We start from the raw sequence: 27875 nt of genomic DNA, 5'->3' as shown, positions 1-27875 counted from the left end.
ACATCCGAGTGGCAAATTCCTGCGGCAAGGTGCTTGCAATCGCTCCCGAATACACTATCAAACGCAACGTTCGCCCTTTAGCCTCTTTTGTTGTGGTGTATGATCAAACGCGATCTAGTGGCGTGACGCGTTGTTTACACTATTGTCAAGCTTGTATGCGTGAGCGTGCCGTGTGGTGTGGAATAGTGTGGAATTTGGTAGCCACGGCGGCGCATTGCGAGCTGTGGCAAGAATTTGGTTGAAAGTGATACACCGAACCCCAGTGATGCTGACCCAGCCTGCTGTCAATGGTAGTGAAACGTCATCGAGCGTGAACAACACCATCACCACTGCCGCATGTGGGGAGATGAGTACAGCTGTACCGAGCAGGGATGGACAAGTGGAAGTGATAAGCCGCGGTAGGATGCGACGCATGGCGACTAGTATGATCTGCCAGCGATATCATCACCTCCAACTGCAAGCTATTTGTGTGCGAGCCAAAAGCGCTGAACGTTGTAAGTATACACTTGACTGCATGTGCATACACATCCCGTAACACAACCCAGGTCATCCCGTCGATTTACAATGAAGGACAGACAACGGAGCTGAGCGATGCTGTAGAAGCGGTGGTTTAAAAATATTGCCCTTGTGTGAGTTGTTTTATGCCAAAAAAAGGCAACACAAACAAAATGAAGTGTTTGTTTTCAAACAAAACGCCCATATTCACTATCAATTTCACGTCAAAATGATTTAGTGTCTCAAAGTGCTTTGATTGAACATTTGGGAGGATTTTCAATAAAGTACTGGGATTAGCTTCGTATTCCTAATTTGTTTTAATAATCGAGATTGCTTCAAGTACAGACTGTTTATTTTTAAAACTGTTTTATTTCTAACTTTTGGGAATTGATAATACAACATGTCTGGTCAGGTTTATTGCAGTTTGTAGAGTATTTCGTTTACTATAATTTAAAGCTACTAAGGGCAAAGCTTTGTGGAGGCTTTCAGCAATAGACAATGTTCGCAGAAAAATTTATTAACATAAAATTAACACAAAATTACATAAACAAAACAAAACTTAAAGCCGAAATACACTGTTGGTTTCTGTTCTGCTGGGGACAACAATATTTTGAGGTGTCTTGATCGTACCCAAAATCATCAAAACGTAATTTTTCGCACAACGAATAATTACTATGGTGAGCCCTTTTATGACACTCGCCACGATCCAGACAATGCACCTCATCATGCAAAAGGATCATCATCATTAGCATACTTAATTTGGAGTACAAAATGCGAAATCTTGCGCAGCACAGGATGACACATTGTAATTATTTGTAGGTAGACAAAAAGGGATACATTTTTTTCCCAATAACCATGATTAACGAGAGGAAGTAATAATAAAAACGACAAATCAAGTTTGCACCATTCGAAAATGCATTCCGAGCGTTCTCTCTCTCTCGCTGGTGGTGGGCTCCACCTAAAAGCGAAAATAAAAATCATGCCCATCAGCGGATCAAAGCATTTAAGACTTTATAGTGAAAAAACAAGCGTACAATACAAAACATTCCATGGGCACACTGCACAGTCAAGCAAAAGCAAAAAACCAACTATAGACATTCCCTGTGCGTACGATGCGATGCGTTAAGATGCACTTTAATTTGGCTGGAAAAGATGCAAATACGGTCTATAATTAATGGCGGGATGGTGCCATTGTCATCGGCAAATGAAAACGCTTCGTTGCATATCATCTTCGTCAGCGCTTTTTTTCGTTTGCCGTAAAGGCAAATGATAAGGCAAAAAAGTAAAGACATCGTTTCATTAATTAGATGATGCAACGCACGCTGAAATTCCCATCATTTTTCGCGTACACATGGGACAAAGAAGCATTCTTTGTTTGGCGTTTTATTTCGCTTATTTTAATGGACAAGTGGTGCGTAAAATGACATTTATAAAATGGGTTAAACATATTTCCATATCGGTATGAAAATATTAGTAAATGTTATGCACCGCAAAACGTGGTAACGTTGATACACCACCAAAGATAATGCAGTGCGCAAACAATTCAATACGCAGACATTCTTTTCACTATCCTCATCAAACAAACCAATAAAGATCGATCGAAAGTCACCCATTAAAGCCACAAGTACATCGCTATCAGTGTGCCCTTTTCCTTGATCCTTACAGCCATGCTGGATCAAGCAACGCTACGCCGCTCTTGTCGCAGAATGAGCGAAGAATGAACAATGCAAACATAAAATAGGTAATAAATTTCAATCATCTCCGTACAATCTTCGACCTACCCGACAGACAGTAAGGAATATTCAAAACAAGCCAATAACAAACAATATTCAATAAAATGTCGAAGAGGCGAACCCACAGCTTGATGAGTCTTTATAAAGCAACGTTTTTTTTGCAATAAAAAAGTTAATGCACTTTTCCAAATAGCCTGGTCGCGATGCAGCTGGTGCAGTGCCTAATTTACTTGTTTTATCTGGACATGAACAAGGAGTAGTCAATTTTTCACTTTTTGTCCCACATTTTCCATGTGCTTATTTGGAGCGTCCTGAAATCCAATCTCACACGTCTGATCACTAATTTATTGCTGAACGGTTAATTTGTTTCGGACGACAAGAACGCGTTAATTAAATTAGATCCAGGCAGTTGATATGCTGTTCGCCAAAGTGTTTCAGAATCGAACTTTAAGGTCTTCGCATGAATTGGTACGTCAATCGATAACCGGTTCAAATGTTAATATCATCCAAAAAAGGATGCCGTAAAGAGAGACGACGTTTTGGCGAAGCGTAGGTTTGCCGAAAAAAGCAACACGAAAGTGTGTCTTTTTTCACACATTGCCTAATCTTTGTGTTGGGCAAGGGTGTTGAAGAATATATTTGCAAAATTTAATTGGTCTGAAGCACGCAAACCCTAATGTAGCATTATGTAGCGAGATTTATGTTAATTTAACAGGTGTACTCCAGTGCATTCTTCCCACACAGTTGAGAACAAGATAATGCTCGATCCTAAATTGGGAGTACAGCATTAGCGGCAAGAACTGTATCATTGAAAAATCCGGAGAAACACATCAAATTTAAATACTTGAATTATTATAACATAAAATTTCAACTATTTCATACAAGTAATTTATGATTTCAAAACCATAAAACACACCAAAATAAACATTTGATAAAAGTAAATATTACAGTAGATTTATTTGTTTTTGTTCAGACACTAGCTAATCGGCCCGGTTACAGGGCTATGCAACAGAATTCCGTTATGTACGCAAACTCAAAGATGTTTAAAAAGAGGTTTTCTTCCCAATTGGTGGAAGTTGTTAATTTTATTTTATTTAGTTTAATAACTCAAATTTCTCACCTCGAGCCACTTTGTCGTTCATAAAAAAAACTATTTGGCAAAGCATATTCCAAGTCACACAGCGATTTTGTTGTCGTTTCAGGTTTTAACAGACCTTGAGCCTTAGTGCCTACGTTCGTCTCCTAGTCTGTTATAGCCATTCGTATGATCCTGGACATCTAGCATCGTGTTTTATATATTTGATCATTGTTGATAAGACCCGAACCTGGGTCAGTTATCACGAATGAAATGTACGTAAAAATATATGGCCCGTCCTGTTTGCGTTCAGCTCCCACCTAGACTGTGATGCCCATATGCATCATATCATTTTAACATGAGTACTCCAAATTACACTTAATCAGTTCTTAACAATCTTGCGTCAGATTATACTCCTTGTTGCTTACTATGCATTCCTGCTTCTCGAGGGCACCGCACATAATTTCGTCGAAAGTCGATGTCTTTCACAGTTAGAAAACTGCAACTGAATGTATATGCCTTAAGTCTAGTAGGCATTCACATTCATGTACCACTGATTACCCAAGTTTTTTCTGACTTTTTCCTCACATACAGTATATTTGAGTCATACCTTCCCAGTAACAGACACCACATTTAATATGGTGCCATTTATTTGAGAGTGCCTGGTAGTGTATTTGGTAGCGGCGCAATTCGACAGGACCGGTACAAAATTACATACGGGTCAATCCAGGATCAACTATCCAGGTTACGGGTAAATCAAATTAAAAAAGCCCAGAATTAGCAGGCCTGGATTTCTTGATTTTCCGCTCAGTATGTGTAATGGATTATTGAAGCACAGGGGATCTGCAAAAAAAATATTTTCCTACAAAACTCTTCTTGTGTCGTAAAAACTCCAAACATGGATGGCAACAATTCTGTAATCGCAAACCCGAAATATCCGTTAAAGTTCAATGATCATGATGATGATGGAAGGCAGTTCTTTTGGCTGATGTGGTTTGAACTGACGATTTTTGCCTATGATTTTACCGAGATTTTCATTCAAAAGAACTTTTCTATTTGCATTTGATGATGTTTTAGCCATTGGGACTTGAGTCCACAAAATTCTGCGTCTTCAGACTCCTGGTTGCCTGGTTTGATAAATTTTTCTCTATTTAAACAGTAAACAACATAGCACAACAACAGCAAATGCTCCTGAAACTCTCTCGCATTTCTGTTAGTAAAAAACATCGAATCAAACAGTAAAACAGCTTCTTTAACAACTTTATAAGTTGCTGTAAAACATTTTCTATGTTGCTATTTTCGTGTATATTCGGCCCGGTGGCTTGTTGGTAGCGACGCCGGTCTGCACAGGAACGGATCGGGACCAAAATCCCAACCAATCCCCGATACTTTGAACTGAATATTCAGCTACGGGTAAACAAAGACGCAGAAAGCCAGAAATGGCAGGCCCAGATCTCTTAAGATTGTTATTCCGATAGAAGAAGAAGTAGTGATTGCTGCGTGCGAGGTTCCGGCTCGAATAGGGTTTTGTACCAGTTTTGTTGTTTAAGAAACCATTCACCCTGTATCACCTACCAAAATTTAAATCTTTTTGACAATTAAACAATTAAAAACATTCTTAAATAGCGCGTCTGTGGACGTTAATACGTGTAAAAAACTTCCATTTGGTAAATCCATAGTATACATGGAAAATATATTGTTGGCGAGAGAATCATAGAAGACGTTGAAAGAAGAGATGTGAAATCAAAAATGATCCATGGATGTGGGAAATAATGTTACCATGGAAACGTTATGCGTCGCCTCCAACTAAAATTTGTATAGCGATTAGCCACAACTTTCAACCGATCATTCAGGTGATCATCATCGTGATCGGACAATTGTATAAAAAAGTGACCGACGATGTTGGTGTTCACATTACACCAGACATTAGACAGAAACACCTCGTTAATATCGTATACAATTCACGCCCGCTTCAATGCACTGGAGCATCATATTCGGCAAACTTCGTAATGTTCTTTTCCTCACCGGTTGCGATTTTTTTTTCTGACGTAAAACAATGAAATGTAACCTCGTTTTGAAACCTAAAACGAGGCAGTGACGTCCACAGCTTAGATGTAAAGCAAATTCAATTTTAAGGCATATAATCAGTTTAGTTTTGAAGAGAATCATTTGCTTGCTTTGGCATGTTCATAAAGATTCCACAAAAACATGAAAAAATAAAGGCGACTTAAAACAATATGCCAATAAATAACTAATCAAAATTAAATCCACCAGCCTGAAACTAACAAGCTATGAAAAACAACAATTATAAAAAGTCCTTAGTGGGATTTTTCACTTCTAAAGCAAATACAGCAAAGAAACCTCTTAAGCGTAAATATAGCGCTCACAACCATTAATTGCGATTTATCGAACATAACATACTGCCGAATGCAGCAAACGACCTACGACCAGGAGGCATGGATCGAGATGTAATCGGAGGGGATTTTTGTGCAACATGGTTCAACTTTGACTCGGAGATTCTACTTAAGCCAATATCAGTCAGCCTTGGAATAATGAGTATTTATGAGTCATGCACGCAATATAAAGTGTCGAACCGGGGCGAACAAGTAGGCGGCTATCGGTATTAAGATCAGCGAAGAAAGAAAGAACATGGAACAAAGTATCCAAACCTACAAACCACCCCTTTTTTAATGCGATCGTGAAAGAATGAAACATATCCATTTTCCATGGATGTACAGCGATTGCAACAAAATCCCGAAGAAATACGATGACATCGGATGGAAGCAAATTTCAACATATCAATTAGGATAAAACAAGAACCATGCGCAGTGCGAGTCATTAGTATGTTGCTGACCGTTCAAAAAGGAAACAAAGAATGCAACCGGGACATCAACAAGATCAGCAACACGGGGAACATAAGCTACAGGGTGAAACCAGCAGAATCCCGCATCTGGAGCGATAAATGTCTTCCACAATTAGGAATTCGCAACGATGATTATATTATATCGTTAAAACATCCTGCTCGTGACAGGAAGCGTAAGCTTCGCACCGAAGCCATAAATTAAACGCACTGTGTGCTGGGTGCAGTTAATGAATATTTTATGTTCTTTTTTATTGTTATACTTAATCATATGCTGCCTAAAATCATTATCGTTAGCAGTGTTGTGTTGCTAATGTATTCTTATATTTTTTAAAAACCTTCTATCTATCTATCGAACACAAAGTTGAACGAAACTCCTTGATTGAATACCTCAAATACATACAAGCGTTCTCTATTATAATAAATATCTTAAACATTCACTGGAGCATCGGAAAATAATAATCATAAATGTGAGGCGCTTGAACGCCCTTTCACCAATTACTATTTTACTAGCAAGCTTGACACAAATATGTGGTTAATTGTTGTACTACTTCCGAAGAGCCAGACTAGTTGTACATTTTTTTCATCGATCTCACTGAAACAAGAAACATGTTGCGTCGTCTGCCATAAAAGCGTATCACTTTTTTTTTCTTCTTCTGTAAAGGGTGTCATTAGCCCACATCACCATGCAAGTTGCAAGTTGATGCGACTCTCCTTTCAGTTATGATCGATCATAATTCGATCGCAAACAGGATCACCCTTAGAGCAAGGCAGTGGAGACGACTTAAGCAAATCAAGTAGTACAGAAAACGAAGCACATTTTTTATCGTGTTGTGACTAATTAATAATAACTGATCAACTAATATCAAATCAAAAATAAAAGTAACTGGATGAAATAGAGACTTATTTTACTAACAAATAATCTTTTAATAAAAAATGCAACCAGAACTTTGACGAAAGCGATAAATAAACAATTTACATTCCACGATTACCACCTCAAGTTGTCTAATTCCTTCCAGCATAATTTTCGTTGAAACAGGGTCATTCATCTGATTGACAGTTGACTGAAATAAAATGGTTTCAAAATAACAGCTTTAAGCTGTTCTTGTTCTAGTTACCTAGATAATCACCCTTGGTTATTCATTTATCACATTATACCGAGACTCTTGATACTACCAACGCAACTCATTCTGAAACGAAATTGGAAATGCAATGTTGCACTAGTAGTGAACAGTCAGGTTACCTAAAGTCGTCCAGCGATTAGCAGCTACCTGTAACGCTTCGACCTTGCTAAACGTCTAATGACAGACAGCAAACCCAACCCAGAGTAGAAAGCACTAGCCACGCTGTTTTCTAAATACACCAGTCAACACGCCTTAGCGCCTTCGGGAAATTGCTGCGCGACTCGGAAATGTGGGAAATGATCGATACAACGAGCTGAGCGATTGATGCAGGCTGGTACGAGCGCCGGGTAAGAGACGTTTAAAGAAGATGTGGACTGTCGTGGAGTGGAACGTTTACAGACGAAGATAATCACCAAACAAAAAGGATGGGAAAAGAAAGGTGTACAGCTGTGCACCGTGCAGCACGACAAGCCGAGTTGGCTTTCCCTTTTCCTGTCTATCAGCAACGCCGAAGGCTAAAACGCCTCGGAGGCCATTCAACAAACTGTCCACCGCAGTCGGTGGAATGTGTGATAAGAGACGGCAACGAGGAAGAGATCACTTTCAGTTTGCACTTCAACATGAAGGTATTTTCTTCGCCCTAGTAACTTGACTCGGTGTCTACCAAGAGTGTTGGGGAAGATTACAGCTGACGGCGTAACCGGTGTCGTCTTCGTTTTGGAGACAACTTTCTACCATGGATGATTGATCTACCTAATTCATTCACGGTTTTTTTTTTCTTTCACTGTTATGCGAGTTTGCTATTCTTCGGGCAGATTTTAGAGTTTGTTAAACACATTTATGTTACATTCATTTCACACAATCAGTGATGAAAAAATATTACTTATTAAAAAAATAAAACAGAAATGTTTCAGAGAAGTATAGAATCGTTGTGCCACGTTGATCAAGTGCATCATGATACACATGACAAGGACTGCCCTTTTAGTCTAACTGGAAACCAGCAGCTTGAATAAACATTTGCATATGAGAAAGTTGAATTGCCAATGAAGCACAACGAATGGAAAAAGGTATTCATCCGGAGATCGAATCGTTCGTAATGGGTTCAAGTAGGAAGTGACGATCGGTTGTTTGACATTGTCTTAATTAATAGCTCCCATCATAGGCACTTGGGCACATATTTCATTATTTTTCTCAATTCAGAAGGTTCGAATGCAGTTTTTTTTGTTGCATGCATCAATCAAAACGTTTCCCGCATAGCGATTGTTTATGTGTGTTTTTTGCCATATCGATTATGCCAGACGTGCCTATAAGCTGATCCCTTTCCAGAGCAGTTTACTGGGTTGGGATCAAACAAGATAAGGCTAAAAAAATACACTTCAATAAAGGTACTTATTGCGACTCATGAACACTGCACGCGTATGTTACAAGGTGCAGCGATATGTGAATATCGCGCTTTATGCATAAAACAAGCACATTCTTGAGCATATAAGGTATTAAAGGTTAATCATACACCATACGAAATGAAGTAAGATGTAAATAATGAAAGGAAAATTTCTATTATTCCTTAAATTTAATAATACAAATATATTATTGAGGCTCCTGAAAAAAAATTGTCGCTCGTCGACTACGAAGTTTTCTGGTTGAAGCCCAAGCCAATCGGTACTTCGATAGGACAATGTAATTTTGTTGTTTTGTAAAAAGTTTCAATAGCGAATTACTGCGCATTGACGCCAAAGCTCTTTATATAAAAAGTATAAGTACAGTGTGTAGGCTGCACTTTAGAACAAAATGGCAAATACATTTAGTAAAATGGAGATTACATATTTATTTGCCTATTTAAAACACAAATTAGAATTGCTTCAATTCTAGCCAATTGATTTTTAAAAATAATGAGCCCTATGCTGTCTCATGTTTGAAGGCTTAAAACATAAGGCTATATCCGTTAAACGTCGGGATGTTGGAGATATCGAACAGAATAACTGAAACCAGCATCATACTGAAGGATCGAGTCGTAACAATATTATAAAAGACTGTTTTTGTAAGCATTTATTGGTGAATTTTCGTGAAAATATCATGCAGGATTAAATTATTCTTGATTTGGTTTTCTTTTTCTTTGGTTTAAAAATAATTTTTATTTTGGAGCATAAGATGGTAAAAATTGCTTACATTTCTAAAACAATGGAAATATGGCCTAATTTATATCAACCATGGAATTTATTATGAACAGAAAATTAATCCAAGCTTAAATTCACAGACTAATTTAGTTTATCTTTTAGTAAGCTAACAGCGAGTTTATCCCCCAAATATTGAAACGTATAAAGGAAGACTACTTGAAAACATCATGATATTGTATGTTTTCATACATTCTTTTTATAAAAAAATAACAAATAATTTTAAAAAAGCGTTTAGAAACAATACACTAATTTTTGTACCGGAAAAATATACCTTCGTAAAACACGACGCCGCACAGTGTCAACATTAATATTTTCGTTAAAAATTGCTGCACGTATACTCCATTCCTTACACTAACAGGAAACTGCAACATTGTCGAAAAAGGAGATTTAACCGAAGCGAACGTAAAATAAAACACCGTTCGGCGCTCTATCTGTAGCCGGTCTTCCGATTAGAGCTACTGTTGACCGGCGAAAAAGGTACCACCAGCCAACATTAATGTGAGCCGAAGAAGGTTCATTCATTGCAGGCACGTTTTTGCTGACAATAGTGATCGTTAAAAAAAAAACTTCAAAACGAGAAGCGAAAAGCTGATTAGACGACCGGCTTGTTATGTAAATCTATAGCTATGTGTGGTGCGTCGTAAGGCTTGGCGAAGGTTTACACAGTACGCGTTCGTTCCGGCGTGCGGGTCATGCTGGTCGTAGTAGGGTTGATCGCCTGTAAAAGATCACTTTGCATATGATTTTTGTAACGAACGAAACAAAACTCCCCAGTGGCTCATTTAGGCATTCTTGGGCGAGGGGTAAAGTAAAGCGGAAGCCTGCCATCGATTTCGTGAACGTTCCAACACCTTTCATAATGATTCTCAATAACTCACATCAAAACATCATCACCACTCGGACATCGAAAAGGGGAGTCGAGTCCACTCGGATGACGTGATCAGCTGTCACAAAAACCGGCTTTGGTGTTTGGTATTTAGTGAACCGCAGCGCAAGCGTTACAGTGCCAACCAACACCCGAATCCTCCATCTAACAGGGCACGCTTGAAATCATGTTTGCAAATGCCATCATTCGGGGTCACTACAAGTTGTGTGCGTGTGAGTAGTAATGCTTTATGCTCATCAACGGTGGTCCACTATAAATTACCTTATTGCTGACATGGGGGTTTCCCTGCACGGTAGTCGAGTGTCGGACAGAACGTCGATATGTTCAGCGGATTTAGGATGAGAAAGGGGGATCATAAGCGTAAATTTGAAAACGAAGACAGCTGTCTTTATGATGATGCTAAAACCAACATCTATTTGACATACAACCGTGCCAGAAAACTTGTACGGATGAAATGTTTATATTTATGATGATTTTCATTACGAGACAGCAAATCGACAGCAAGTCAACATTATGCCAAGTCTGTTCTCATTTAAAATTTATTGAAAGCCTGTTTAGCTACACTTCGAATTCAATTCAATTGAAATCTGAAAATAACAGTATTTTAAATAAAATAGTGAAAGTTACACTATTTCTCGTTTGAAAACCCTTTTTTAATTTAAAATAGATTTGATAAAAACATACCACGAAACACCCTGTGTATCGCCTTTGTGTTAGTGTGCTTGAATGGATTTTGTTTGAAGCGTCTGCAGCATTTTTTCTCCTCTTTTATTTCCGTTTTTTGGAGGGAATCCAGCAGTTCGCCTAAAAGCAATGAGATCATCGGCAAAGCAAGAGACGCGAATAACAAACAAAATCATCTCCCCGCTCACACGAATACACGCACAGAACAAACCACCCCTACTAGCGACTTCACATGGTCATCGATCGCGTTAGATCCTCGCGCGTACACGCGTTACTGTGCAGTGGGGCTGTAGAAGGGAGAATCCCGCGATCTACGCGCGTTACGATCTCGACGGTTGATCTCAGGCACTCCTCCGTTGACCTCACCACAGTGGATTGAATTTGCTCGCATCCCCTTTAACGGATGCTTCTCGCCTATTCTCATAACCCTTACAATGACAAGTGTTGACCTCGGGTCGTATGGACCCCCGTCGAACATCTCCGATCGGCAGATAGAAGACAGCCCAAGGCGGATACAACTGCCCTCAAGTGTTCCCCGGAGAGGAGAAACTATTTTGAACGATATGATGATATAAATTGAGCTAGGAAATGTATATTTCAGCCATTGTTTAAATCAGAGGGTGTTTCCTTTCAAAAAATTCAACTTCAGTTAGTGATAACGTATTGAAGGTTTTTTTTGGTTTTATATATTTTTAAATTACTTGATCATACGGCCGTCATAATCGAAATAAATAAAAAAATAAAATACTTTTTTTAAAATTACTGATGAGGTCAAAAATTCCTTTTAAAATGTTAGGATTTTATTCATTTCAGTGTTAGTTTTTATTTCATCAAATGTTTTGCGAATGTTTAAAATGCGTACAAAACGATACATATATTTCATATTTCCACTCGCTTATATAGCGGTCCAACGAGGACGGGGCGAACGTGAACCAAACAAATGACTATTTATAGACACCCGGCACAGTGCGCCATTGCCAAACGCGTTGCTTTTCTGTGTTTCTTTATTTTTTCAACCTTTACCAACAAGCTGTAAACGACCATCGGTACCTTTCCCGGATGATCGCTGTCTGGTGTAAATTGAACATTGAATTGTGCGGAGCTGTGTGTCCGATGTGTGCACAACGCAACCCGACAATAGTGTCGATTGCCTTTGGCAGTTCAGGAAGATGGTTATAATCCACTCGCTTGTTGGATCCACCACCATCCAAACGCAAGGGCTGTTTGCGAAAGGGCAAGTGAGTGTGCACCCATATGGAAATAATCAACAACAAAAAAACCCGTATCGTGCCGGTGACGGTTGCGAGGGAAAGTGTTCATCAACGCGACACAAAACTGCCGGCTGGCTGTAATGTTTCAGGGAAGGAATGTCATCCAATAAGGAGGTGTGTTTTCGATTTGCGCTACCTACTCGCTTTTTCAACCATGATAATGGGCGCAGATAAGTTTGATCATCGACTCATCAAATATCAATTAAGAAAGCTGTGAGGACGCAGCTGTGATGCTAAATGGTGTTTTTATTGGATAGAAATGTTAATGATTGCTCTCCGATCAGTGAAGCATAAATTATCATCAAACAGTGTCATTGACACTGATAATTGTATACTGAAGTGACACTCACATAGATGAAAATGGGAATCAGAATCAGGCAATTTGTTGATTCCTGTAATGAACATTGGATAAATATGAATATAAATATTTAAAATACCCATGCGCCTATCGAAGGCATTTCAGCCCTCTCCAATAACGGCAGATGAAAGTGAATGTTTCAATGTCATCCGTACAATAATTTCCTAAAAACTTTCACATAATGTTTCCCGATTCGAAAGTACCTTCACATGGGATCTATTATTGCTATTGCCATATTTCACTCGCGATACGAAACACATGTACGGATTGGTTTAAATTAGATGGCAACATAATAGATGGGAAGGTTTTGCAAAATGTTGCAAAGACTAGTTGAACGAGGGCAACAGATAATGTACTGCTCTCCACATCGGCATCATCCTTTGATTCTAACAGAAAATAAAGCGAAAGAAACATTAGCCTAAATGTATCTTGGTCTATGCGCGCTTCAAGGAATAATTGATTGTTTGAAACTGAAAAATAATCAACAGAAAATCTAAAACCGGGTCTACACCGTTTATCGGTGCGCGCGATCCAAATACCGATGTTTACACAATGCACACTACTGGCTGGGGCGTAAATATATTGGCAAAGCAGCGTTACAAAGTTTCATTTCACGATCACGTTACACTTCCAAGCATGAAAATTTTCATTGTATACGCTTGAACTGGAATCAATTTCTGCGATTTGGGGGGAAAAAGAACCCCTTCATAAACGATACCACTTGAGCCGTTTGAACCATTGTTAAACTTTCTTTAAGTAGTTGCGCTGTAATAACACCCACTTCAACCGGGAATGCAGCAAACCCTTATGCGTAGTGATAATTCCCAAAACAGGAATATTTATTTTAAAAATATGCAGCAAAAATCATGCTGTGTGTGTTTTTGCTGTAGAATTTTCGGAAACGCATTCATTGAGATACTATTTACTTAAGTACAGCACGCATTCGAGTGCGTTGTTGCCCGGTGCTGGGACATTTAATTGCGGAATGCCCGTTGGTGAGAACTTCATCGCCGACGAGTGGAAGCTGCTGCTTTGCTGAGAAGAACGTTCTGAGCGTTGGATTGTTTGTAATTAACCGGGCCAGTACATTCATGGGCATGACCTCGGAACGGCGCAGTGCTGGTGGTAAAGCAACCACTTTTGAGACTGCGTAAACATATCCGCTTCACGATGAGCTCTACAAATATGCTAATGGTGTTGATGAACCATTTCCTGGATTTCACTTGCAAAGGGTGTTTTTGAAAGGAATTTTCGTGGATTTCAGTTGAATAATTCATGTTTCTATGTATGCATTTAATATGTCAACGTATTTATAGGAAGAAAAGATCGAAAACTATTCCGTATCAAGAAGAGCTTCCAGACTGAAACTTAATTATGAAACTAGATCACCTACTTACGAAGGCATTGCGCACAATGAACGCTCATTTATAATTACCAGACGGAAATATTGATCTCAGTTTCAAACCCTGTCAAACCGCTACGTTCCTTTTACCTTCTGCGTTCCAGATACTTTTCCAACGATCGATATCATGCTTGATTACATATTTATTTACCACAAACAGAATAGAATCACTTATCCCCCCCTGAAGGGGGTTTCGTTTCACAAGAAGTGAAATATAAAACTTTAATCGGGTCAACTAAGAAACATTCTGCTTCTACCTTATCGGTAATCACTGAGTCACCATTGAGTGTCTACAATTGTGCTCCGTTTTCTGCAGGGCGATATAAATGGGTTTGAGTAATAAAAGCGTAAAGTTCAATGGCCCATAACATCCACCCACCCAGAAGGACGCCAGACTCTCCTCTCCTGTGGCATTAAGAAACCGGATGCATTTGTGAGCGGCTCGAATTACATAAGCAGAAAGGGATGCTACAGAGAACGAACCGGGCGAAAAACTTCCTTTCGGCGTTGGCTCTGTTTACCGGCGCACGGAAACTTCCGGTGGAACCGAGCGAATGTCATCGTACGGTGACCCAATTTATAGAAACACCAGCGGAGTGAGAGATTCGGGTGCTCTCGCACGAGAAAAACGTTCATAGCCAGAGAAGAAGGAATTCCCTCAACTGAGTTGAGAGCAACCGAATGTTACGCAAAATTGCTACTCCCAGACAACTGCCAGACGACGGGAGTTTGAATGTATGCTGTGAAGGACATCTGTAGGTATAGATGGCCATTTTGTTTTTTTTTACACCGAAGTGGATTAACTCTTTGCAGAAATTAAACCATTTGATGCTAACTAATACATAAATATGATTCTAAAATGCATTTCTAAATGACAAATTATCTAAAAGACCCCCCAAAAGAGAACATTCGATGCACTCGAGGCGCATAAAACAGCATAATTTCATCATTCCGTCGCCCTATACCACCCACGAGGAGCAAGTTTCGCAAACATCACACAAAGAAAGTAAATAAACGTGGTGTAGAAACTGCAATCAAAACAGATGCGGCAAGAACGAAAAACAGCCCTTCTCACGCGCACTTCTACACACGATCTCGTGCGAGAGGAACGTGCGCAAGGTAGTTTTGTAAACAGAAATATCATGCAGCTTAAAGAAAAACCAGAAAAGCATTTCGAAGCAGTAAAAAAAGGCAACTAACCTTCGGCCAAAGGTCTAAGCAGATGTAAACAATGCGAAGACGTGAAGAGAGGTTTAGTACAAGTATCGATGTCACCTCGTACTAGCAGGAAAATATATTCATTGTGGACGTTTTTCACCACTCACGATGTACTGCTGCGTTCACGTCACTGTTGTTTACGCATGATCGTAAATGATCTTGTGCGAAAAGAACGCCAAGGGTTCTTCTGCCAGGGTATTTAAAGCAGCTTGCAAGGGCAATACTGTAGCGCTGCAAGTGTTGGAAAATCAAATTTCACGGCCGTTTGTTGTGCAGTATTTTTACTCCAAATTTATCAAGGGGCTTTTTATCATTAATTGTATTGGAGATAATTGTAAATTTCTGTACATAAAATGAACTTGAAATAAGCGCCTTTTCCACGTTGTTTAATTTGTTTTATAATAAACACTAAACCTTCACCTTTGCCTTTTTAAATGGGGTAGAACACACGGATAGTCTTTTTCTGGAATTACATTCTTTATGGCTTAAAACCAGGTGTGGGGTCAGGGTGTGTAATTTATCGTAAACTTAACCCGAAGTTCATGGAACATTTTGTTGCACATTTACAGACTGAAAACTGTGAAGCAGCATCACAGCATTGTCGAAGGCTCTCAACATTTCAAAAGCAATAATCTTCCACCATTTCTTATTGATTGTTGTAAGGGTTCAACAAACAAAATGAAAATAATCCTACGTACGATGATCGGTAATTTAAAGTAGATTAAAGGAGAAATATTGATCTTTTTCAACCTCTAATGGTGGTTCGGTGGTATATTGGTAGCGACGCCGGTCTTCATACGACAGCACTCGGTCCAAAATCCCATCCGGACCAATCTCCCGTGCATAGGACTGACTATGCATCTTCGGATAAAAAAGTTAAAAAATAGTCATAAATTGCGGTGCTAGACCTTTCGAGGTTGATGTGTCGATAAAAAAGAGGTGTGAGCTCTATGATGTTCGCCGATGAGTGATTTGTCATAAGAAGTATCACATTTACCTGATGTAGCGGTGGCCGAAGGAGTTTGCTATTGTATCATAAAAAAAGTATTTTCTAAATCATTATCTTTTTTTCAGACCACCACAGTCTACTACTCGCTTAACCCAAAAAAAAGGCAATGCTCTATGGGAGTTTGGTTTGTTTGGTCGAATTGGAATACAATAGCTGCATTTATTGAATTAAACATTTGCTTCCAACACACTTACTTAACGCCATACTTAAAAGCAGCATTCGATACAGCAAGCGCAAGGAAAATGACAAAACATCTGTGATGGATTTTAAAATTTGCACGCACACGGCCAAGTTACACGCTACAGTATGAAAGTGGTGTTCGGTTTGTGTGTCATTCGCTAAACCTACGCTAAAACCGCTTTTATTGGCTGATCTTGGTTGGTGTAGTTCGTGTCATTGGGATGAAAAGAAGTTGACGGAATTATGACGTAATTTTTGTGGTAAATTCCTCAATACCATAAGAAACTGCCATTAGAAATCCCCTAGGCAAACCATCAGCCATTCATTCCAGATAAACTGCATCGTTACCGTAAAAATGTTTAAATTAAATTGGTTTATTCCAGTCATTAATTGCAGTCTAATAATGCTCCGATCTCCAGTCTAATAATGCTCCGATCGTTGCAAAGTAGTCGCATTCATTACCATTTCCGATGATGAAGCAATAAAACGTAACAAATCATCATGCGGTACATACCCTTCGAAAGCTGTGGCCCTTTGTTTTTTAACAACGAGCTGCTTATTTGCAAAACACAGTTCACCCGATCAGCATTAATGGATAAGGGCAGATGAGTACGAACAGCAAAATAATAGAGACGATGAGAGCAGCATAAAGTAATCCACCCAAGACCAGGCAGGCAGGGTGTGGTTGAGCACGCGGGAAGATTATGCTACGATTTTTTCTCAGCCTTCCAACAAGGAAGTCACGGCTGCAAAACACGTGCGGGTATATCTCCCTTTTGTTGGGAAGGGGTGTAAAACAGAAGCTAGCCGGCCGATGATGAGTCATCGGTCTGTCCGTTCGGTGGGAAGAAGTGGCTGTGCAAACACACAGTGTGCCACAACTCCACCACTTGATAACGCCTCAAAATGTGCCGAATCCGAACCATGTACCAAACAGCCGGATAGGAATGCGTGGTGGCGGGAAATTTTACGCTCGTCTTGCGCACCCAGTTGGTATCGGTTTTCAGTTGGGGGTTTTTATGAATATACATTTATCTTGCGTGACGATTTTTGTGGGTAGCAAAATTGATAGAAACACACGCTACTGGAAAAATAGGAAAAAGGCAGCGGCAGAAAGCAGGATTTGCTCTGTTTTTTATGCATTTAATCATTACAAAAACAATTTGTAAACTATTAACCCGTAAACGAAAACGATGTTTGAAGTTTTCTTTAGCTTATCAAGGTTTTCTGAAAGCAGCAGTATGATCATTATTGTTGGCAAAATGGGATTAACATTGGAATTGGTAACGTAACAACGAACTAATATTTGAAAAGAAATTAAATTTATTTAATCATTACAAAAATTTGAAGGACGTCTATGATCCTGTGATATCCTTATCTCCTAAGAATGACCTTATACTACATAAATAAGAAAATACATTAGTATTAAATTAGACTCAAGATACAATGGTTAATTTTGACGCGATTGCTACGGATTTCGAATAGAATATGAAATTCAAAGATATGATAGAATTAATTAAAAGCCGCTAACATGTGTTCATAGAAGTCAAGAAGTCAAGATCCATAGTGAGGTCGACTGCGGAAAATCCCCAACAGTGGACACATATAGATAAAAACATTGTAGTACAGCTCGATATTTAAAACTCCTAATGAATAGGACAGCCACAAATATTCACTCTGCTCAACAACTTCTATCATAGAGTGGTAGCAAGAATGTGGAAGTTGACTGCTAGGTGGGCCAGGAAGCAGTCGTCTATGATAGGGACAGAGTTTGGACTATATGAATTCTAGTCTGTCTGTTTGATTTTGGTCTATTTGTTAGAAGAAGGTGTAGCTCCTCATACTGTAGCTCAAATGCTTGCTTTGTCTCAGAAGTTTGATCAAGATCATCGATGTGGTTTTGGTGCACTCTACCGGAATCCAATTGCACAATGAATGTTTTTGGAAGCATACCTTTAATACCCACCTTCTTACCCATGCATTATGCAAACAAACATCCATTTTCTATGCCCCGATTTAATGAAGCATTGTTTAATCCGAAGCAAACATGGTTCAAACCACATCTGTAACTAAAACCCCCGCCACGATTAAACCCAAATCGTTTAAAGCAGGTGAAATTCGCTGCTGAAACAAATCGCGTATCGCCTCTATTACAAAAGCTCGGCGCACCGAAACCTGTTAGAACGAATTGCAGCACGAATGAAAAAAAAACCGGATGCAAATTGTTTTGCCGACTCAAAACTAAATCTACAGCTGCACACATTACACCGAATCAAAGCAAGCCAGCCCTGCGTGGTGTACCGTGGAATGTAGGGGAAGTTAACGCACACATACGGTGCACGGTTTTACACTGAAACCATGGAAGCGTAAACTTCAACGTCAAGTATCAAATGCTCCATCTGCCGCACCGAAATGATCATCATCATCTGATTCCATCAAACTACGCCCATCACTATTCGCGTCTGTTTCGACCCCCGGCGAATACATCAATTCAGGTCCCATTTAATTTTACGCAAAAATATTTCCCTACCACTTGTTATGTGTTCGTCTCGTAGCATGATGGGTGGGGGGGAATTCAGGGAACGAAGAGGAGAATTTCTATTTTTTTTCAACTCTCATGGAAGGATTGGCCCGGCCGAGGGGTGGCGAGCGCGGGATGGGATTTAAATTAAAATAAACAAAATTAAATACATACAAGTGAAGTAGATTCACGTACAACTTGTGAGATGTTTTCCCTTAGCTGTGCCGCCATGCCGGGTTTGTTAAGCCCACGGGTGAACTTCCGCTCGGTCATTGTTGTGCCGATGCTCTTTGCACTCTCCCCCGAAAAATAACCCGGGCTGTTCGGGGGGGGATTGGGGTTGTTGATGATAGTGTAACGTTATGGTGATGTTGTTGTTTCGTTGTTTGGGATTTAATCGATTCTGCGTGCTCTTGCGCCTCTTTCCGGGAAGAGGGTTAACGAATTCCAATCGGCACACCCGCACATGGGTTAGCACACAAACACTCGCACACGCACTGGAGCACTATCTCACAGGCCCGTGAAGGCACATGCACAGTTGGTACGTGTCACGAGAGCCAATTCAACCACAATCTATTCAAATTCAAATGCACTCGCCCAGCGTGGATTCGCTATTTGCTTATGATTTTCGCTTTCTTGCACTTCTCAATTGATTCCACCGGCAACCAGCGGTACTTTTCGCACGCATAAATTTCACTTTCAATGCACCAAATTTCACTTGCTGAAAACGGGAAAAAGAAAATAAACACACGCACCATGTGTAAAGACACTTGATTAGATTGCTTGTTTTCACATTCGAAATAGTTGAAGAACTATTTCACTTTTCCTTTACCGAAAACAAACTAGCTGTCAAGTGAACCGGGGCCAGCAGGGAACGCCACAGAAAAAAAATAACCACACACGCCTTTTCGCCTACATTGAGAAGAAGTAGGTAGACGAGAACCTAAAATGCGTATTCTCACACAAAGGTAAACCGGATAACTGCGCGCACCTGTCAAACTGGTTTTAGAAGGCTTTTGGGTTTTTGTTTTATTCTAGCACAACATAGAGGCCGATTATGTACAGGGGTGTAGACGATGACGATGATGCTCCCTGCTGGAAAGGGTATCGCGTTGTTCTTGGTTTCGATAGCAACCATCATCACACACCACGCCTTGCTGTTGGATGCTGCAAAATTCGCTAAATAACCGCACAATTGCCGGGGACCGTATGGTCGTCATTCATCACTTTCGCTGCTGTATTCCGGGAATCAAACAAATGGCACACACACACACGAGAGACGGGAGGACAAAAACTCTCCCCACTTCAGGCGGAGAAATTCCTTATCGCCAAGCGAACAAAACTGCATGTCAACAGCGAGCATCGCTGGCTACACTACACACACCCTTCTCACTGATGACCGTTCCGGATGAATGATGCAATGAAATCCTGCACTGCCGGGCTATTGATTACAAGCGCATGTATTGACCATCGTGGGTGATATTTTCACTGGAAAAAGCAGCGCTGCAGCCACATTCTGCCTACACATGCACTTCACGCTATCGGCTTCTATTTACCTTTTGAAACGGACTTTGGTATATTCCAAGGAAACACTCCAACAAACTGTCAGGACAATACGCACCAACACTAACACGCGCTCAACGCGCTATCACGCACACAACCGGCATCGTACGCAACAACCTGAGCTGTTCAATAATCCTTTGCCTGCTCGCGTGATCACGGTGACCCCGACTAATCGATTTTGTCTCCTTTTTGGCCAACCGTTTCGTTGACGGTTCTTTGGAATTGAATTGAACTAACTAATGCGTAAACACGCACACACGATGGGAAACGTTCTGTGCTAGATTGCGGGCACGAGTCTAGGAAAGCGCTTCGCTATAGCGGCTTTCTTTCTGATAAGCGGAAAAAGGGCAAACGCGATAGGGTGACTTCAGCGTAATGCTTGCCGAAACACGCACGCACGAAAAACACGTCCAACGTTAGCTGATTTCTCCGACTAAATGAGTGAGTGAGAGGGTCACCGCGCTAGCATCCATGACACAGTATGGGGCACAAGTGGTCATAATTGTGTAATCTTGGGCTTCCATCTCTCTGAAATAAATGCCAGAAAAATTGCCACGATTTTTGAGACACATTTTCAAGCAATAAAACAAATAAATTGTTGAATTATTTGTCAGACTCAAAAACGTAAAAATATTTCCTAGAATATCTTGGATCGGGAAAACATTAGATCGAATTTTGATCCTGACTTTCCCACAATGCGCATGTAGTATTGAACAGTGTGCATGTGTGCGTGAAATGTGAATTTTCTCGCTCTCCCTCTCGCGAGTTGTCTTTGTTTTTGTTTTTGGCTTTGTGTGTGGTTTTTGTTTTCATTTTCGAGTAGACAACAATCAGCGGCGTTCACGTGGAGTGGAAAATGGAATGTGGCGGGTTGCAGACTGCATTTTCTTTCCAGCTCTTTTTCAACGATATTGGGATAAAGGGATAAACGATGTTGGGATAAATGGGCATCTCAATGATCAGTTTTGAATTTTCTTCAACGTGCTACGAGATAATTGAATAAGAATCCGGTAGTAAGCGATTGTTAATATTATGAGGAATTAAACACTACAAAAAACAGTACTTCTTGTACAATATTTCGAAATGAACGATCAACTATTCATCACATGGACAAAAATAAAGAAGAGATAAGATTATTAAATCCTCCAAGACTGTTGTTCACTTGGAACTGGTAGCTGCGAGGCTCTGTTGGTAGATCATCAAAATAGAGGAGTAGTGAAAACGTTCAACTTTGAGATAAAATTGCTAAATTTCGTTTTTTGTATTTACTCATTTGCAAACCAACTCACCATATGGAAAAATGCTGTAAGTACAAATGCATGTTGTAATGTTGAAAGGGTATGCAACCGAGGTTGGATCTTGTCGCAAAAAGGACACTTGAAAGACTATCCGGTTAACACTACTCTTTGACATCGGCTGTTGGTATTCTGTACACTTGATAAAAGTATACGATTCGAAATCTATGAAAATGTGCAAAGACACTTTGATATTTTGTTATGCTCTTTGTTCTGATCATAATTTCAACTTGAAACACCTTTGCCTAATAAGTTTTGATGAGTATCCAAGTCTGCTAAACCTGGTTAAAATGTGTGATTATTAATTTAAACACATTGGTTCAATTAAAAAGATTAAGATCCGTTTACGTGAAGAGAGTTTAGCTTGAACTTCCAACCAATCAAAACGGCCAATGCGATTTTGAATTGGGGTAAATAATTTCAAGATTCGCCCACAGTGCAGTAAGCCGGATAATCGAGAAACCACTCTTACGACGTTTAGCTGTCATCGAAGTGGTGAGCTTGTGTTGGTGTTAAATTGTGTTGTTTTGCAATACATTTTCATACAGTCTGCAGCTGTCTTGACGATTTGTGGCCAAATTTAGTTTCTTTGTAGGTTGATAGAATTGTTTCCGAGTGGAAATTGGTGGCGAGCCCGTACACGACAACCGGTGGGGTTTATTTTCCCTTGCCTAGCTTTTCGAACGCACTCGGTAAAGCAGAGCCAAGAAACCCGAGTTTTCCGGGCCCCCCCGCTGGCGTCATCAATTTCTGGGGCCAGCAATTTTCCCAGCGGAATGTGCGGCTTGACATTTGCATTACGCAGTTGAAAAGTTAATATTTCATCGCACGGAAGAATACATACCGTGCTGATAGTTAGCAGAAGATGCGCATTCGTTGTTAGGTGCGAGCAAAGTGACCCAGATCGAACGGTTGGCGTGCATATTTGTTATTTACGCCCCCGTCGTGCGTTACGAAGAAGACGGTAGGGCACTGTGTCGGGTACGGAACCTGTCCAGAGGACATGGAGGACGAGTTGGAAGATAAGATACTGTATCAAACGTTGTCCAAGTCGCACATGAAGCTGCTTTCGAAGTTTGCAGTCGGCGTTACGCCGCTCAACAGCTCGCTCAGCTACGTCTGGAAAGTAATGCGGGTGTACCTGTTAAAGCCGGAGGTGCTCATCGCCGGTCTGCTGATTTGTCTGTTCGTCCTGTATCTGCAAGCAGCCGAAGTATGGAGCCGCGGTTTCATCGGACGCATCAGCAACTCGCTCGGTCTGGGCGGGAAGGCTGGCGGACGGTCCGGGAAGCTTTCGATGTTGGCCTCAGCTGCGGAAAAGAACAGCTGGGACGAGCGCACCACCGGAAGTGCCGTATACGCCGTCCAAGGCCGTCGTGCAAAGATGGAAGACAGGTAAGAGATAATGCGTGAAACCCTAGTTAATAGAAGCCTTTCCTTAGCCGTATAGTAGTGCCAATAGGGGGGTGATAAGAAGACCGACGAAGAAAATCGGGGGCAACTTAGACATCGTCCTAGAGTACAAGGGGTTGCTTCCACTTGCGCACTTTTCTCAGCCGGTTATCGCTCCACTTAATGTCAAAGCTGTACGGATATTTTTAGAAAAACCGAAACGGGGTAAATTACGCGACGTTTGTGTGCGTTTTTGTGTGCTAGAAAAAAATGCATGCATACGATAATAGTCGCATTAGCAAATTAAACATCCCGATACCGAATGCATAATGGAAATATTATGAGTAAATAGTTTGTCAATGATCTTTTTGAACCGTATCAAGCAGAATTTAATTAATTTAGTTGTCATACAAGCAGTGTCTACTCTAGAAAACAAACAAATGGGTGTGTTTCCTGTAGATAAAGCGCGCACCGGATTCCGCCAATGGTTGCTTCGTCATCGAAAATGCCCACTTTTATGATCATTGTTTGCCCTTCCTTATTTACTACCGGTATTCTCGTGCGCACATGGCACACTAGAGCAGACGTAAACAGCACTTACGGTTTCTTTCTAGTGGAACGTATTTCTCAACTGTGTTTTTTCTTTCTTTTCTTTATTTCTTGCCACTTGACGTCATTTTTCCTGCACAGATTTGTGATAAGTGAAAACATTAACGGCATATCCCTGTTTGCGATCTTCGATGGGCACGGTGGTGAATATGCAGCGGAATACGCCAAGAACGTACTGATAAAGAACATTCACCAGAAGCTGATGCAATCATCGGCCATCGCTGATGGAAAGGAACCACCTGCACCAAAGTCGGGCCTTTGTGCTGATGCGCAGGAAGCGAAGGCTGACGATGAGAAAGACACGGAAAAGAGCTCGGATAAGGAGCAGGAAGTAAATGAGCGGTACAAGCTAAACGCGCACAACGGCAACGATGATGTTTCGGCAACCGTACAACGGCGGCAAAGCTTTCGCAAATCAAAGACTGAGGATACGGTCGGTACCGGTGGCGGAGGAACAGGCGGTAGCAATGGAGGTGGTGGTAGTGCAGCAGTCAGCAGTAATCAGCTGTTGGAGAATGACCTGCTGAGCAAGTACATGGGCAATCAATCGCCGGCAAGACAACAGGTGAAGAAGAACCTCCTGAACGGTACATCGGGCAGTGGCCCTGAGCCGGTGAAACCGAAAACGTACGATGCACGGTGCTACGTACAAAATGGAAGCATTAACTTTGGCAAGATCATCACTGATGAGGTGCTGGCAGCTGATTATGATCTTGTTGAGGCGGCAAAAAAATTGGTAAGGCATATCGCTGTGAACGTTTTTACAATTTTATTCAAATTACGCTCCGATTGATGGGATACAAAATGCCGCTCGGCAAATTAAAATTTAAAGCATTGCACGTTGGAAATTTGGATGCCATTTCGGATCTTCCATACGCCGGACGACGGAACATCGTCACAGGAGTCGTAAACTAAGAATGGGAGGAAGGCTCATGAACGTACTGGTACTAGATGTTTCCATTTGATTCTTACCTTGGTCGAAAACAGGTGGCCGAGGCGCATTTGGTCGAAACGGAGGGTGGATTCTGTCGTGGATCTCCTGAACCCTCGAGTTGCGTTGTCGCGAGTTAAGAATGTTACCGATAATGGTTTGTAGTCTTTCTTCGTTGAAGTTAAACTCCGGAATGTTTGTTGGACCTGAATGTGGTGGACCCGATTCTAAGATGAGGTCATGAGAAAATCGTTAAATTTCTTGAATTAGAAATGGACATTCAATCTCACCTTTCAAACCCATCTCGATCTTTTCCAAACGATTCAGAATGGTAGCGATATTGTTGTCTAGTCCAGCACATTCGTTACGACGTTCTGCGATTTGTTGCAGCTGTAAAATGCTAAAAAGAGCAATGAGACATTACTTTTGCAGTGGTTTCTTGTAGTGTTTTTACCTTGCTTGCATCTCATCCAGCTGACTGCGAAGTAATTCGTAGCCGAATCCACTTGAGGTTTGAGATGTCGTATCGCTGTCGGTGGTGGAACTTCCTGGCAATTGTGCGACACATACCGGAACCAGTAGAACGATAGTTGTCAGCGCGTAGAATCGCAGTACGAATTGTCCATGTGTAGACATGATTGCACTTTGATTACTGAATAAATTGCGCTCATTGCGGTTTTGCTATGCTTGAAAAACTGATTATAACCTTGCGTTGTCTTACGGGTTATCAGTTTCGCAGCCTTGTTTTCTGATTGATTTTGTAAAGCATTGCTTTTTTGCTGCCTAGGGATTTGTTTTCAAGTGCCGGGAAAGACCATTATTTCATCTTGCACGTATTTCGCCAAAGTATTCTTTTCAAATGTTTCGTTTTGAATGTTTTTACAGTCAGATTTTGCTGGAACGACCGCCCTGATTGCCGTCATTCATCGCAGCAAGCTGATAGTGGCCAACGTTGGCGATTCGCGTGGAGTGATGTGTGACTACAAGGGTAACGCGATCCCATTGTCTTTCGATCACAAACCGCAGCAGGTACGGGAGCAGAAACGCATTGCCGATGCCGGTGGATTCATCGCTTTCAAGGGTGTGTGGCGAGTGGCGGGCATTCTGGCCACATCACGCGCCCTTGGAGACTATCCTCTGAAGGAGAAAAATTTGGTCATTGCCAATCCGGACGTCCTTTCGTTCGATTTAATCGATCACAGGTAAAACACAATCCGGAAAAAGAGATAAAACATAATGCACAATCATTAACACCAGATGCCTTTCGTTTTCTCGATTATTTTTAGGCCCCAATTCCTGATTCTTGCATCCGATGGACTTTGGGATACGTTCACGAACGAGGAAGCGGTTGCGTTCGTTCGGGAACGGTTGGATGAACCGCATTTTGGAGCGAAAAGTATCGCATTACAATCGTACAACCGTGGCTCGGTGGACAATATCACGGTGCTTGTGATCGTGCTGAAGAATGGTCGATTCGAGATTGGTTCATCGAGTAACTAGGCAGGAGTCAAACCTACATCTAACCTACTTGTTATTCTACTGTATTGCATTATTTTCACTGATTTGTGTTTTAATTAACTGTGCTATCAATGTGTTGTTTTTATTTATCGGCAAAGATCTCTTTTACTTGATGTTTTCCTCTCGATCTTTGCACGTATGAGTCAACCGTATTGATCATTGATCATTGGCTGGCTTCATTTCCACTTTTTATGTGTTTAATTTTAATTTAATCAATGCTCCGCCCAAAGAAGAAATCAAAACACACATCTTTTCGATAAGTAACAATGGATAGGTTAAAGGAAAGATAAGGAGAAATTAGTTGATTTAAATGCTATTGGATTACGCTAAGCTGTAAGCTATCCTTTCTACAACGGTAAAACAAAAAGGAGAAGAACAGAAGACAGCTAAACTAAACATACGAACAACATAGATGGTAGTATTTTAGCGTAAAATTCAATATTATTGTAAATCAATACATTTACCGCATGACACACACTGGACGACACGTCTTTCGGTATTGTGGTGTTTAGTTGCACTGTGTTTCTATCTACTGATTTTGTTAAGTGCACCCACCGAGTGCATCCATCCCTTAGTTTAGTGTGAGCATTTTCAACGTATTATTCAGAAACGATACGTAAACACGATAGTATAAGATGTAACGTTAATGTGGACGGGAATGATCTCCTCTCCTTCGATGATATGATTTCAATAGAACAAAAAAAAAAGATTTCGTTTCTTTGTTTTATGTAGCGAACAAAATTTGGGTACAAATGTTTTTTGTTATTTGGATAAAATCAAGAAACGATAAAAAATATTTGCTCAAAACGAATAGGAAAAATTACATAGGAACTTTTCAGTGAAATTTTATTCGAGCTTATGCATTAAGAAAGCGAACCACACATTCTTATGATCATTTGGTACACGTGAAGCTTGATGCCTCCTATTAGAAGAACAGGGAGGAAATATAGCTACCGCTAAATAGAATTGCTAGATTGGTGCCAAATTAAGAGCAAACACGAATTACCGATAGCCTCTATAGCTAGGCACGACTTTCAAATACTGTGCAGCTATCGATTTCTAGTGCAAAATTTGTAATTTAGAAACGTAAGGCAAAATGCGCGTGTGTGCAAGAAGCTCTTGCACCTTTACAATCAGTTTAGGGAAAAAGCTCTGTCCAAGCAGAATGGTAGTGCGAATTTTGAGCGAACGAACGAACTTACTTAAGAAATAAGCGTAGTGAAAACGGAAAGCAGCTGTGTGGAATATGTGGAAGGATTGTTAACACATTAGCGAGGATTGAATTTTTTGCATCAATTTGTACGATAAGAGGGGCTGTTGGGCCGTTGCTGTATCCCTTTTTGCCCGGCCCCTACATTCTCGACACTGTCATTTAATCTCTACTTTCTTAACATGCCTTAACTCCACTTTAGAAAGACAAACATGGTACGTAGCAGGGTGAACTAATAAGTCACCACAACCACACACACGAAGCATTGTTTCGATATTGTGCAAGTGTACATATCATTCGCAGGAAGAGTAGAATGAATCAGAATCTTTGAATAAAACCTCAACCAACTAAATCCTTTCGAAGACTT

General features: G+C 40.6%; 3 protein-coding genes across 4 annotated transcripts in view; 1 reads left to right on the top strand and 2 right to left on the bottom strand.

The window, feature by feature from the left end:
- Nucleotides 1–19263, bottom strand: part of LOC128304776 (dedicator of cytokinesis protein 9) — an 85171-nt gene extending 65908 nt beyond the window's left edge. The window contains exon 1 of the mRNA XM_053042006.1: nt 19165–19263. Within this exon, the coding sequence (XP_052897966.1) occupies nt 19165–19263 (99 nt within the window). The remainder of the gene's footprint in view (nt 1–19164) is intronic.
- LOC128304778 (protein phosphatase 1L) lies at nt 266–27875 on the top strand. 2 transcript variants are annotated; one of them, XM_053042008.1, is made up of 5 exons: nt 266–494; nt 23057–23243; nt 23931–24585; nt 25666–25982; nt 26067–27875. In XM_053042008.1, the coding sequence occupies exons 1-5, from the start codon at nt 266–268 to the stop codon at nt 26278–26280; spliced, it is 1602 nt and encodes a 533-aa protein (XP_052897968.1). In that variant the 3' UTR covers nt 26281–27875. The 2 variants fall into 2 exon arrangements, with proteins under 2 accessions (XP_052897968.1, XP_052897969.1); XM_053042009.1 differs by lacking the exon at nt 266–494 and having other exon boundaries at nt 22437–23243.
- LOC128304779 (uncharacterized) lies at nt 24599–25416 on the bottom strand. The gene is made up of 4 exons (XM_053042010.1): nt 25235–25416; nt 25071–25180; nt 24822–25007; nt 24599–24760 (listed from the first exon to the last, which is right to left on the bottom strand). Exons 1-4 carry the CDS (start codon nt 25414–25416, stop codon nt 24669–24671), a joined length of 570 nt encoding a protein of 189 aa, XP_052897970.1. The 3' UTR covers nt 24599–24668.

Source organism: Anopheles moucheti, chromosome 3 (assembly GCF_943734755.1).
Source record: "Anopheles moucheti chromosome 3, idAnoMoucSN_F20_07, whole genome shotgun sequence".
In the NCBI taxonomy this organism is placed as follows: Eukaryota; Metazoa; Arthropoda; class Insecta; order Diptera; family Culicidae; genus Anopheles; species Anopheles moucheti.
Note: the sequence above shows the minus strand (reverse complement) of the source record. Positions and strands in the feature narration are given on the sequence as shown.